The 14624-nt window shown below is 46.5% G+C and overlaps 1 protein-coding gene and 1 long non-coding RNA gene across 2 annotated transcripts in view; one reads left to right on the top strand and one right to left on the bottom strand.

Moving 5' to 3' along the window:
• The window catches only part of LOC134423303 (uncharacterized), a 153292-nt gene that overhangs the window by 123599 nt on the left and 15069 nt on the right, over positions 1 to 14624 (bottom strand). Inside the window, exon 2 of the long non-coding RNA XR_010029047.1 lies at positions 92 to 226. This is a non-coding gene — a long non-coding RNA (uncharacterized LOC134423303). The remainder of the gene's footprint in view (positions 1 to 91; positions 227 to 14624) is intronic.
• JUN (Jun proto-oncogene, AP-1 transcription factor subunit) lies at positions 5589 to 7522 on the top strand. The gene has a single exon (XM_063166200.1). The coding sequence runs from the start codon at positions 5892 to 5894 to the stop codon at positions 6834 to 6836; it is 945 nt and encodes a 314-aa protein (XP_063022270.1). The 5' UTR covers positions 5589 to 5891; the 3' UTR covers positions 6837 to 7522.

Genomic DNA, 14624 nt, shown 5'->3' with positions numbered 1-14624 from the left:
TACATTTTTCCTGCTGCCAGCTCCCAATGCCAAGCAGAGCCTTCTGCTTCCCATATGCCACCCGTCCTCCAGTGCCTCCTCTCCTGCTTACCTTCCCCCTCTGGCTCCCACTGGGGATCAACTGCTACTCTGCCAGCCTTCTTGGTGTGTAGAGGATTTTTCCAACTGCAAGCTCCACAGGATGGGAACTCTGCCCAACTCTCTATTTCCCGGAGCACCAGCTAAGCTGTGGTATAGAAATAATGAGCACAGAGACATTATTGGTGTGACATTTAGATTTGTAACATCCCAAACATCCTTTTAGAGGAAGGTGTCCCTGCCCAGGGCAAGGGGGTTGGGACAAGATGATCTTTAAGTTCCCTTCCAACCCCAGCCATTGCAGGATTCTAAAAAGCACGGGAAGCAAGGCCCCAGGGCTCCTTTCAGACTCATCTCTAGACAATGTGGTTAACTTCTACTTGCTCAGGGTTTTGATCAAAAATTAAAAAATACATACAAGTGTTTGAATAAAAAAATATAAAGTTCATTACTTATTTGAAAATATGTTTCTGAGCACGGAAATCCTCTATAGCACAATAGTGAGAAATTTATTATAACTACTGAGTGAAGAGGTCATCCCATCTATTTGGAGACAATCATATCACTTCTTTCATTCAGATGTTGCTGCACATCAGCACCCAGGGTTTGAATTGCTCAGGCAGCATTCCTAGGAAAATGGAAGATGTTTTTAGTGGTTCCTCCCTCACTTCTGCAGCCTTTCTGTGTGTTTACAGCACTGCTGTCCTGCCCCAGAGGTAACCCAACAGGTCTTGCAAAGCCTCCTAACTTTGCCCCACCTCCATCATTCACAATCTTGTCTCTGTAACCTACTCATTTTCCCCCATTCCACAAACTATTAGTTTCAAAGAAATCCAGAGATTAATTAAAATGATTGGTGGGATGAGTAGGTGAGGGGGACAGGCTAAAGGGCTTGACAAGAAGAAAGATGAAAAGGACTGAGTGCGTATGGCTTGGTTATGCGATGACTAATGGAGGGTGGAGGAGATGGACACGATATTCATTTACAAGTGCCTGTGGTTCTGAAGAGTATTTTTCATGTGCAAAATGAAGACTCACTCAAGACTGGCTGGGTTTTTTTAGAGTTTTGGTTCCAGGGTCCTCCACATCAAGTCATGAGCCCCACTCTTCCCCCAGCTTATGCATTCCCACCTTTCCCCTGTGTCCCCACATGTATTGATTTGTTTTTGTTTCAGCCTCAATTCCTGGATCTCCACCTGGCCACGGGAGTCGTGCAGGGAGCAAAGAGCAGGAGGAGAGGCCACGGAAGGCGGGGGTGGATGAGGTGGCAGCCCTGCCACGCCCGTGCTGCGCTGCAGACTTGGACCCACTTGAACCGAGGACGCAAAGACGCCCTGAGGAACCGGCAAGGGACGGGACCAGCAGAACCTGGAATGATTTCACTTCCACCTGGCCTAAGGAAACTGCTCCTTGTACCCTCTCACCCCCATCTTATTTACTGTGCCTTGATGGAGTAAATAAGAGAAAAATACTTTGCTTTCTGACTCTTCAAACTCTTGTCTCCCCCAGTTGGAGAAAACTGGTCTATAGTAATTCCTTAAGCAAGTGGAAAGCAGTGTGTGGAAATCCAGGAATTCCCAATTTTATTCACTTTAAGATGTGAAGAAGGATATCACATTTGGAAAGAGTGAAGTCCTTTTTCAAAAAAAAAGACAAAAAAGTCCATATAATAATTTTTAATACAATAAAGATGTTTCAATACAATAAAGAAGCTATGGAAACTTCTCTAAGGAGAAGAAAAAGCAAAATAGTCTAACATCTAGTCTAAAGAAAATTATTTATTGAAATATTTAATATACATGTAATAAAACTATATGGAAAAAAGCAGTTTTTCTTTGAGCACTGTTTCCAATGTAAAAAAAAAAAATCAGAAGCTGACATTTATCCTTTTTTCTTTTTTTTTTTTTCCCAAATGATTTTGAAATAAGTCAAAAGCATTTGAGATGCAGGAATGAAACAAAACAACAAACCCATTTATTCCTGGACACCAAATATAATTTAGATGGATGTGGTGCATGTAACAAATTTTAATTTGTCCCTGAAAAGCCATTTAATTATTCAGATTATCTGATTGCCTCACTCAGGCTTCTATTGATTGATTAGAGAAGTTTATAAATCAAAATGTGCATTACTGCTGCTCAAAGCATTGGCCTCTCAGAAACACAGGGCAGGGATTGGCAATTCCTAGCCACAAGTTTGTTTATTGAGCCATGTAAAAGGCTCTGGTTTGTACCTTGGTCAGGAAGTGTTCCTTCATCCCACTAAAGGAATATTTTCTTAAGGACGTCAGGAAAGGGGGAACAAAAGCCCAGAATTAATAGGTGTTTAATAAATCAGGGCATAGCCACCAGCTCCTTGGCTAATGGCCCCGAAGGATCACTACCCATGGCTTCCACCTCTGGATCTGCTCCACTCTGAAGGTCTCAGTGCTGAACTTGGGACTGAATTCTCAGCCAAGCCCTCCCTAAGGTCCCCAGCGAGGCAGGAAAGCCCCTGGGAGCAGCCAAGAGCTCCTGGCTTTGATTTCAGCGCTCTCCTGCTCCCCACAACCTTCACAAGCACCTTGACTCTGTATTGCAGCCCGGACCAAATTCCCTGCAGAGAGCAGCAATTACCGCAATGAGTGTCCCCCAGAGCCTCAGCTCCTACACGGACCCAGCGAACTGGAATGTCTGCTCCTGAAACCCCGCCTCTGCAAGGGAAGGAAGTACACAGCTGAAAGGGGTGGAGGGGAAAAAAATTAAATTAAATTAAATTAAATTAATCCCTCCAGCCCGATCCAACCCTCACTGAAGTTAATCAAAACCTTGCATTGATATCAGTGGGCTCCAAAGGCAGTTTTTCAGGTTATACAAATCTGTGATAAATAGTGGTTTAAACTATGCTGAGCATGTTCCTCATAGTCTGAACTTTGCTTTCTAGGACAAAAGAAACATGCAGAAGAAAACCCCAAAAGATAAAATAAAACAACACAACCAATTAAATACACAAAGCTAATCAGAATAAACTTTATTAGGAGGATTTGTCGATACAGCAAATTAATTGCATGGCTGCCTATGTACCAGATACCACAAATAACCTCCCCATTTTTAGCTTCATTTGGAAATATTTAAAATATTTTATTTCAAAATAAAAAACTCCACACAATAAACGACTTCGAATTCAAGTCTTACATTTCTTCAGATTTTCTTCCTTGCCCTTTATAAACATGAAAACTGCGGGGTGACACAGAGGAGGTCATTTCTGGGCTATCTCCGGGGGGTGTAACACATCAAGGACGGCCACATCAGGTCCGACGAGATCCCCATCTCTGACAGGGGCCAGGAGTGGGTCCCTAGGGAGGCACACGAAGCCAGGGGTGCCCCCAGGCACACACAAGTCATTTGCAGCTCTGGGATTTCCAGAGCCAGTGTAGATGCTCTGTGAATCACAGAGCTTAAGTGATTTCTCTTCTGTGAATTCATCCAATCACGTTAAAACCCCTCAGTCCAGCCCTGCCAGGGAGTTCCAGCGCTGAACCGCAGCTCTTTGGTTTATTCCGAACCTGCCAGTTTCATTTGATGCCCTTGGCTCTGGGGCCAGAAGAGTCAGCCACTGCTCTCTATTTATCTTGTATGTAAACATTAAAAGGAATTAAACAACTGCTTTGAGTGCTCACTGCATTAATGAATTCCAGAGATTTTCTTATGCATGTGCAGTAACTTAGTGCTGCTTGGCTTAACAGCTGAAGTTTGAGTTACCTGCAGCCCAGAGAGATGCTGCACACAGTGAGCCCCCACATCCAGTCCAAACTTTATATTTTGTGCCACAAACCGTTAACACACTGCATGTATTATTTCCATAATTCCAGTTAACACCAGTGCCCACCATGTGGCCAAAGTCAGGTGGGAACACCAGGGAAAAACGCAGAAGGAAAAAACCCCAACGACTTCCAAGAGGGGAGCTGGACCTTCACTTTTCTTTCATAGCTGCTGATGTTTCTGTTTGCTTCGCTGCTCCTTCCTATACCGTAACTGGTAATTATGTCATTATATCCAGGAAAAAATAGAACTGGAGAATTTGAAAGTGTGTTTTCAAAACTGGACCTAAGTTTGTTAGGTTCACACACCGTGAGAAGGGATTGGAGCTGACAGACCCAGTTCTGCACTGACGAAAAGCGGAACAGCAGGCAGTATCTTCGCGTTGGAAGCATAAGGAGCACTTGTTGCACTGCTGGCAGTCAAACACGCCAGAACAGCCCTGCAGTCCCTGTGCCACCCCGTATTGTCACCGTCTGTCCTCAAATACCTGGTGCACTTTATTGCAGGGTAGGTGCCTGGCAGCGATCCCACATCCCCACTATCCCGAGAGAAGGGTGTGTGCGGGGCCAGGTAAGGAGAGCGAGTCCCTGTTATCAGCGCCCTGCCCCGGAACGCCGCTCGCACGGAGCGGCTCCAGCGGAGCAGACAGCTCCCATCTGTTGCTCCGAGGGGAACATGCCAGCAGAGACTTTTCTGCTCCGCCGCGATCCTTCGGCTCCAGCGCTTATTTTCCCTCCCGACTAACCTGCAATTCCACAGCAATACTGGGACACTGTCTAAAATTAGGCCGTCGCTGTCCCCTCCCCTTGGAGGACAAGTTCAGAGAAACCAATCCGCAACCCGACTTTTTCCTGTCGGGTTTTATTCCCCTCCGTGTTCTCCCGGTTGTTCCCGAGGCCGGGAATTGAGGTCCCGGCTCTCGGTAGAGGCAGAGCCGTGCCGGGGGGCGGAGGTGCGGGGGCAAGCGCGAACACCCGCGGCCGAAACCCGCGGGGCCGGGCGGGCGAGCGGGGACTCCAGCGGCCCCGCGGGGGCTCAGCCCGGGGCGGGGAGCGCGGGGTGCCCCCGGTGCCGCCCCCGGCGCTGCCTGGAAGCGGCGGGGGCGGCGGGACGGGGAAAGCACGTGGGGCTCCCCGGGAGCGCCACCTGAAGGGCCGAACCAGCGCCGGGGGAGGGAGGAGCGGCGAAGGCGAGGGGGGGGAAGCACAGCACAGCCCGATACCCGGCGGAGGCAGCGGCCGCCACGCAAACAAACAAACAAGCAAGCAAGCAAGCAAGCGCGCGCACAGGCAGACGGAGGCAGAGGCGCAGCGGGAGCGGCGGCCGGGGCTGAGCGCGGCCCCGGGGCCGGTGCTTGGTGCGGTGCCCGCGGAGGAGGGGGCCGGCGGCGCAGCCCGCGCGCGCGGGACGCGGTAACCAGATATTTCAAAAACAAAGACGTCAGCCCACACTGCCCCGCGCGCGCCCCCCCGGCATTACGTCATCCCACAAGGCCCCGCGCGCTCAAGAAGCTTCTGAAGGGGGGGGTGGCCATGGCGACCCGGGCCGGCTCCGCGCGCCGGGCCCTGGCCCCGCCCCCCCGGGGACGGGGCGGCGGCAGCCAATGGGGAGCGCGCGGAGTGACATCATGCGCTATTTTTAGCGGGCTCGCGGCCGCTGATAAGTGAAGGGCTGCACGGCGGGAGCGGGCGCAGAGCGCGGGGCGGGCGGGAGCGAACGAGCGCGACTGAGTGCGGCCGCCGGGACGGTGGAGCGGGAATAGCGCGGAGCCGGGCAGGGAAAGTACTTGTGGCGGCGGAGCGGCGTCCCGGCACCACCGGCACGCGGAGGAGGAGGGCGGCGAGGCGCCCCGCCAGGCCGGGCGGGCTCTCAGCGCGGCGGCGGCAGCGGCGATCCAGTAAGGCTCCGCGTTTCTCCTTCCTCGGCTCCGCGTTCCCCTTCCCCGGGAGGGTCGGGGTGCCCGCGGGGAGCTGAGCGGCGGCCGGGCAGCTTCCTCTCCCCGGACTGTGTTCTATGAGTGCAAAGATGGAGCCTACTTTCTACGAGGATGCGCTGAGCGCCGGCTTCGCGCCGCCGGAGAGCGGCGGGTACGGATACAATAACGCCAAGGTGCTGAAGCAGAACATGACGCTGAACCTGTCCGACCCCTCCAGCAACCTGAAGCCGCACCTGAGGAACAAGAACGCCGACATCCTCACCTCGCCCGACGTGGGGCTCCTTAAACTGGCCTCGCCCGAGCTGGAGCGGCTCATCATCCAGTCCAGCAACGGGCTGATCACCACCACGCCGACCCCGACGCAGTTCCTGTGCCCCAAGAATGTCACCGACGAGCAGGAGGGGTTCGCCGAGGGCTTCGTGAGGGCTTTGGCGGAGCTGCACAACCAGAACACGCTGCCCAGCGTCACCTCGGCCGCCCAACCTGTCACCAGCGGGATGGCACCTGTGTCCTCCATGGCCGGCAGCACCAGCTTCAACACCAGTTTGCACAGCGAGCCCCCGGTGTACGCCAACCTCAGCAACTTCAACCCCAACGCGCTCAGCTCCGCGCCCAGCTACAACGCCAACAGCATGGGATACGCGCCCCAGCATCACATAAACCCCCAGATGCCCGTGCAGCATCCCCGGCTCCAGGCTCTGAAAGAGGAGCCGCAGACTGTACCTGAAATGCCGGGGGAAACTCCTCCCCTGTCCCCCATTGACATGGAATCACAGGAGAGAATCAAAGCCGAGAGAAAGCGCATGAGGAACAGAATCGCGGCGTCCAAATGCCGGAAAAGGAAGTTGGAAAGGATTGCCCGGTTGGAAGAAAAAGTGAAAACTTTGAAAGCCCAGAACTCAGAGCTGGCATCCACTGCCAACATGCTCAGAGAACAGGTTGCACAGCTTAAGCAGAAGGTCATGAACCACGTCAACAGCGGGTGCCAGCTCATGCTCACACAGCAGTTGCAGACGTTTTGAAGAGACTCTTCAGCGAGAACTGTGTGTTGTGGTACAAGTAAAAGAGGAAAAATCCAAAGTGGCAGAGGCATAAAGCTAATGGCAAAGCTGCGAGGCTGAGTCCTGCCTGTGCTCCGCAAAGCGCATGTGTGGAAAGACTGGCAAAGCCTTCAGCTGGAGCCGGGAGTGCAGCGGCCAGCGCTGCTCCGGGAAGGGCTGTCCCTGCTCGGATGAGATGTCAGATCTTCGTTTAACATTGACCAAGACCTGCATGGACCTAACATTCGATGATCATTCAGTATTAAAGGTTAAACTGCAATAGAAACTGTAGATTGCTTTATGTAGTATTCCTTAAGAAAAAAAAAAAAAAGTGGGAGGGAGGTTTGTGGGAGGCTGATAAACAAAAAAAAAAGAACTGTTCTGCCTGCCTTCAAGTAAATTGTGTATGTACATATCTTTTTTTATTTTATTTTATGAAAGTTGATTAATGTCAATAAACTACTTCATGACTTTGTAAGTTATTTTTATGTTGTTTATTTGGGCACTGCCCAGTATTGTTTGTAAATAAGAGGCTTTTTTTTAGCACTCTGAGTTTACCATTTGTAATAAAGTATAATTTTTTAATGTTTCTGTTTCTGGAAAAAAATTCTAGAAGGTTCTATTATATTTAAGAAAAATAAAATAATTAAAATGTATTTTTCCCCTCACACTTTTTTTTTTTTTTTTGGCTAGTACCTTAGTTGGGAAAATGCCCTTTGGGCTGGGCTCTGAAGGGTAGGGATTATGCTGAACTTACTGTGTAACTCCAGACAGGTCCTGGAGAAGGTGTGAGCAGGGCAGGGAGCAGCCAGATCGTCCTCACTGAACTCCTACAACTTTTGGGGCTCTGCTGAGGTTGGGTTCCCCAGCTGCAGCCTGCCTGCCTTGCTCTTGGGGCCCAGTTCAGACATCTGACTTCAGGCAGGGCTGTGGAGGGCTAGGAAGGCAGGGAACGAAATTGTTCCATAACTGGAGCAACTGGCTACTTGATCTGACATGTTTTTTATTAAATTAATGCCCTCAAGAAGATAAGGCAGGTGGTTGTATTAAGAAAATTATGCTGTAGGCTTAAAAAATAAAAATATTCACCTTTATCCCTGTGTTTTCTCAGGTAGGAGGTGATTCTTGTCTGTTAATATTTATGACAATGCTGCTGTCAACAGTAAATAAGTTTACAACCCTTCTCCTGTCTCTAAATCCTTTCCCTTTTGGATATTACTCTGGGTTCTAACCTTCTTGGCAATAGAAAAGCTGGGAAAACTGAACCTAGTGGGAAATGAAAATAGCAACTTGTTGAAAAACAGCAACTCCTGTTGCTTGTTCCTAGCAATTTGCTGAAAACAGCAACTTCTCAGGCACTTCCCAGGTATTTTTTACAAAACAATCCTGATTTTTAGTACAATGACAATACACAGGTATATTTCAGAAATATGCTACTTTGCTGAAGGGGGGTGGGAAACAGCTTTATTACCAGGATTTTAAACACTGCTCCCAATTAATTTTGTTTAATAAACCTATTTGAAGAAGACCAGATGTTTTCCTGTTTGCTGTTTGGAGCCAAACAGCCAAGAAAAAATAGATGATATCAAAAGACTGCCAGAGAATATTAGAAAATCATTATTCTCAAGCAGGCAGGTTTTTTTTTTTAAAGTATTTTTTTCCTTAAATTGGAATATGCCTAATTGAAGTGATGGAGTTGGTTAAGGTCACTTCAGAAAATTACTAGGTAGTTATATATATTTATATATATACATTTTTACTGTTATCAAAATGATACTCTTAAACTTGCAGCTACTGTGGGTCAGCTCCGTACAGGAAGCAGAGAAGGATCTTCCTCTAACTTTCCCCCCTTCTATCACACATTTTATCACACAAGGGGTTGTGTTCATGTTTTAAAGATGCTCATTTGGCAGTGTCCTTCCACATGCCAAGCACGTGTCAAGGTAGGCACCGTTTGGAGGGAGTTTGCTGCTGCCAGAGGAATCCAACTGTAACACCAACCAAACAAAGGGTTACTAGGAGGATTCCCAAGTTTGCCAAGAGTACATTTTGCTGATGTCAGCAACCCGGAAGGTAAGTTGATTTTGACCATATGTAGGAATAGACAGCAGAGGGATAATACACAGCACTGCTGGGTGTGGTTTTACAGGGATTTAGCAAGTGCCAACTAGCAAAATAAGCAGGGCAAGGAGATTAATTACCTGCAAAGGTGCATGTTTAACTCTCAGCAGCGCTGGGTTATGGAGGAGACATTGGTAGCAAGCATTTTGCTTAATCACCTAATTACGTAAAAAATAAATACATTACATAAAATACTATGTTAATTAAAGCCAGCTGAGTGACAGTCTGCTCCACCCTGGCCCCATGTGCACACGCAGACATTCAGAAGTGCAGTTGTGTGTTCTGTCTCAGGGTGACATTGTGTGCAATGGTGAGAGCTCCTGAGCCGTGGCACTGCTGGCTCAGTGGGCACCATGGGCTGGGCTGTTCCTGCCAATATTCCAGTGGTGCCCACTCACAGAATGTGCCAGGCAGGGTGGGTGTAGTGCCAGTGAGCTTCACCAGGAGATGAGGAGCACTTCAAGAGGAACCTTTTCATTGGTCCCTCATCACATTTGAGAATCAGGCCTAAAAGAGGGCAAAGTAAGTTTATATTCTTTGCTCCTCCATCTGTTTTGTAAACAGTGTGGTGGGCCGGGAGCCTGTTGCTATCGGGTCCACCTCAGCCTGGATTGAAATTCAGCACTCTCAGTTTATTCCTTAGTAGATCACTGTGTGATCAATACACACAAGGGTAATGAAAGACCTGTGTGCACTTACATGTGGTGAAATGCAAAGTTTTAACACTTACTTAACTGCCAAGACTAAAATTGCCTAATGCACTATGGGCCTTAGTGCTACAAGGAATAGTCAAGTCCTCTCTGAGATTCAGAGAGAAACTCTTTTTGTTGCCCCAGCTGTATTCACAAGGGAATATTTTGCAAATAACAGCATTGTGAACATGTATTTTGTTTGGCTGTGAGTGTTGTCAACGGATTCAGGAAGTGAAGTCAGAAAAAGGCAGGGTTTCAAACAGGGCAGGCTGCACAGAAATGCCTGGGCAAAGAGCCTCTAATCAGAACAACATGTTTGGGACACAGGAATATTAATTAGAAGTTGGGTCTCTATTGAAACCAATAGAAGCCTCACACTTCTATTCCATCAACAGAAATGAGCTACAAAGAGGGGTTTGACCATCATTACTCACTGAATAATTTTAAATCCAAACTACTTTTCATGATAGGAAGATCAGTAACAATTTAACTTTTTCTCCAGTGGGACAGAGTTACAGTTAGCAGCCACTCTCAGCCTCAGAACACAGGGGAAGTTTGTACAGACCCCTGCGTATCTGTAGGTCTAAAAAATACCAACCTCAAAACTTTAAATACCAGCCTAAGGCAGCACACACCCATTTAACAATGAAGTCTGAGGACCAGAGATTCCTCAGCTATCTCTATTTTATAGGGAGCTGTCTGGAAATCCAGACAATATCCTTCCAATCTATGTGAAAAATGGCTGACAGCTCTGTCCCATGCAGAAGTCTAAGAAATCCATTGCAATAATTACTTTCTGAAAAGCAGCTCAGGCTGGAACAAGCTCAGGCACTGCTGGAGAGCACCATGGCGTGGGCTGTGCCATGTCCAGGAGAAGCACAAGGCAGAACTGAAAAAAATCCACTTATCATTAAAATCAAGCCTTGCACTTTCTCTGTTCTCCACCTCTTCTTCCCTCCCCTTATTCCCAAGACTCCTGTGTAACAACATGGAGTTACCCACATCAAGAACTAAAACCAGTTCAGGCAAAGTTGGCTGTGTAGAAAATAAAAGTTGCAAACACCACGAGTGAACACAAAATATTGCTAACAGGCAAATGGACAGCAAGGAAATATTTGAAATTACCATATTCACAAACCCATTATGAAACAGAAGATACCTTAGGAACATCTGGCACCAGCTGAGGGACAGGGGAAGGAAGGTGGTGTTAGCTTTACAAGGCAAGAAAAGGAAACTTCAAAATGCTGATGGTTTGCTTTTTGGGAAGGTAATTCTTCCAGAGAAATGCTTGTTCCTTGGAATTACATGCACTGCCAACACCAGAGCATGCACCCAAGGGCTGGTGGCCACCCTAATTCTCCACAGATCCATTACTGCTGACATGAACAGGATAATGTATCCTCTGAACAGAGAATGTGCTCCTTACAAAGGGAACTTGCAAAAAGCCATCATATAATGCACCGTGAAAGCCTCTGACTACTGAAACACTTTTAGAGGGGTTTTGCACAGCAGGGCCCTCTTTTCCAATTCTGCACATCATTCTTTGCAGTACTTTTTTGTTAAGAAACAATGCAGCTACAAAAATCAAATTAGATTTTCATCATGGTCCCTTCTGTCCTTAAATATCCGAAACATGAGAAGCACAGTTACAATTGGGAAGAAAGGCTTTTTTAAAAGTTAATTAAATATTGAAAACACTGCTAATTTTCTTAGTTATAGAGGAACAACAGACATCAGGGGAAAACCAAACAAAAACCTAATTCAGAAAAATGAGCAAGTAATCTGTTTTTGAAATCTCATACAAATTTGATAGGTCATGGCTGACCTGATTAATCCAAATTTCTATAAAATACCTAGAAACTGTCAACAAAAGCAGAAGAAAACTTAGTATCTGTTTTGCTCTGTCTCACAATTATTTTCTGGTTTTGAGTTTTATGCTCTCCAAGCAATCTCTAAGGTGAACTCTTAAACAAAAGGACAAACAACTTGCTGAACATTCCTCTGAACTGGGAATTTCATTCCTTATTCTCTTTTTAATTAAAACCAATTCCTGTATGACCTGGCAGCATAATAACACCAAAGATGTGGGAAACAGGATAGAATTCCAGCAGATGGAGCTCAAAAGCAAATAGTCCTGGAACCAGCTGCACACATGCCTGGAATAGGAGCCTCTGCTTAGGTGGTGTAGTAGCCAAAAAAGATTTCAGATGAAATCTATTATCATACAAGTGTCCTAAAAACAGAATAATTTCAACAGCTTTCCTGAATTCTTAAAATAATCACTGCAATGAGGAGGGAGATCCTGCGTGATTTTAGTCACAGAATAACCACAGTTACATCAGAGGACAGTAAGAGTTCAGAGTGAGTGTCCATGGCTGTTTTTGTGAATTCTCCTCCCCGGTGATGAGGAAAAGAGTAAAAGAGAAAAAACTGCATGGCTTTTAGATGGCTGCAGTTAGCACACCTTTCTGCCTCAGATAACGAGCCATGAAAACACACAGGACACAGGGAGCAACCAATAACCTTGCTATCCAAACTCACAAAGCCCCTCTCTCACGCGGCACTGTACTGAAAAGGAAAACTGAACAAGTTTTGAGTCTCCACTGAATGGATCATTGCTAAATTTAAAATAATGGCCAAGCACTACTAAAATTGGGGCCTACTTATTTCAAAGGATGTGATTCTCAAAGTTGATGGCTTTTTGTGATGGCAAATCAAACCACCTTGGCAACTATGAAAAGTTCATTTGTGTCCAAAAGCAGTTTTAGAACTCTCAACAGCAGCAAAAATTGTGAGCTGCTGCACACACCTTGCAAGCTCAGGAGGTTTTTTATTTTCACCTTGAGAAATCAGACACAAAACCCCCAAAACCCATAATACTTTGGAGATACAGCTCAGGATTTCTTCAGTTTAACTCCTGACACCTAACAAAGCTGGGGTAGGAGGCACCACAGGCTCCCCTTATAGCTGAGAGAAAAGCACCAGCCCCTTCAGAGGGTGATCTGGATAAATTAAATTGCTGCTTGAAGTGCCTGTGCCTCAGCAACAAGGTTTTTTTAACTTAGGAGCCTCCAGTCAGATAGGATGAAACCAGGGAGCAACAATTACCTGATTAGAATCAGGAGACATTCACTCCACAGAACATTTTGCAAACATCCACCACGTGTTAGTGATGAACAAATTTCCATATGCAAAGCTTTGCTCTGCTGCAGCCCATACATAATGTACCCCTTTTTTTTTTTTCCCTATCCAAATATTATCCCCAAATATTAACTGTGCAAAACTCCTTGCAAGAAGTAATTAAAAACAAGATCTACAATAAACCCTCTAGTGGTGTCTCAGGGCCTCAGTCAAGATATGATCTTTATCTTGTTAATAATCACCAAGTGTCTGACCCAAATACCTGAAGGGGAAAAAAAGAACCTGAATTCTTCAGGCAAAATCCATCCCCAATTTTCTTGTTTGGCTCTGCTCTCAGTCACACAGATTGTCTGTTCTCCCTGCTTCCTGACTGAACAAGATAAAGTATTTACAAGTACATATATTTTAATTAGTTATGCAAGTGCTTTAATATGCAGAATTACATAAAAACTACGTACAAATATACAGTAAGTGCAGCTGGCTCCAGAACAGGAGTTTGCAGTTAGTCCCCAAAAATGTTACTGACCAAAACAACCCCTGGAAAGTTAACATCAAATTTCCTTCTTTAAATGATTAATTGCAAGTAGAATTTAATGTTCTTTGCCCAAGCTGCTCCTCTTTGAAGCAGAGATTTCTAACCAGTATCTTTCTGGTACAGCACAATTTCCAGTTTTCAGGAGTGTGACCTATGGAAAAGCAGGCAGCTTTTCTCTAGGCACTTGTATCTGTGCTTTTAATACATCACCATGGTTAAAGACTTCTGGATTTTATTTCCCACTTTTGCACTCCAAAAACCACCTCAGCTCAGTATATTTAGGGAAGTGCCCCTCACTACACTTCAAACTGTTTAGGCTCTGTGTAATTTTGGAGAAGTAACAATAAAGTTGACCAATTTGGCTGTTTCTCAAAATACTGACAGTTACCAACAAAGGAGCACAAGTCCTGAAGATGCGGAATATCCCTGTTTTGGAAATCAGGATGGTGACAAATGGGAAGGGAAGGGAAGGGAAGGGAAGGGAAGGGAAGGGAAGGGAAGGGAAGGGAAGGGAAGGGAAGGGAAGGGAAGGGAAGGGAAGGGAAGGGAAGGGAAGGGAAGGGAAGGGAAGGGAAGGGAAGGGAAAAGGAAAGGAAAGGAAAGGAAAGGAAAGGAAAAGGAAAAGAAGGCAAAACACTTTGTACCAGGAGCTGGGTTTTCTCTTAGACTAAATTTTCATTTTGTAATAAAGTTACCCAGCTCCATCTCTTTCAAATGGATGGTTTCAGACTGGTCCAAGTGTGCACATCTGTCTTTCTGTGCAACCCAGGGCCTCACTGAACGACCTCAGGTAGCTTTAGCTGGTGTTTGATGAAGGTACCAAGGAAGCAGCTCAGGTTTGTGTGCCAGTTTGTGACTGCAGGAGCCACAACTGCTGCAGGGGCTGCTGCTGCCAGGCAAACACCGACAGAGGCACCTCCTGCACTTAGGGAGCTCAGCTTTGATGTGTATAAGTATTTTTTGTACCTCGGTGTCAGCCTAAGCAACCACCTTTTCCCTTCTCCTTCTCTTTTCCACTCCCTCTTTTGTGCTGGTAGTAATTTTGGGAATATTTTTCCCTGCATTGCTCCCTTTATTCTGTTACCCACAGAGCTCTACAAACACCTGAAATGTCAGGGAGCAACTGAGGAGGTGGAACACAAGTGCAGGTACAGGCAGTGAGGATGTGGCATCTCCTGAAAGAAATGCTCACAGCCATATCCAGATTGCCACAGATCGAGCCAGAACTCCTGAATTCATTCTTCTCAACGGAACTTACAGTACAAAAATGCCCAGACAGAT

Source organism: Melospiza melodia, chromosome 11, assembly GCF_035770615.1.
Source record: "Melospiza melodia melodia isolate bMelMel2 chromosome 11, bMelMel2.pri, whole genome shotgun sequence".
NCBI lineage: Eukaryota > Metazoa > Chordata > Aves > Passeriformes > Passerellidae > Melospiza > Melospiza melodia.
Note: the sequence above shows the minus strand (reverse complement) of the source record. Positions and strands in the feature narration are given on the sequence as shown.

What these genes read in the sequence shown, in the direction of transcription:
- JUN (XM_063166200.1), top strand. Translation starts at nt 5,892, where the DNA reads ATGAGTGCAAAGATGGAGCCTACTTTCTACGAGGATGCGCTGAGCGCC.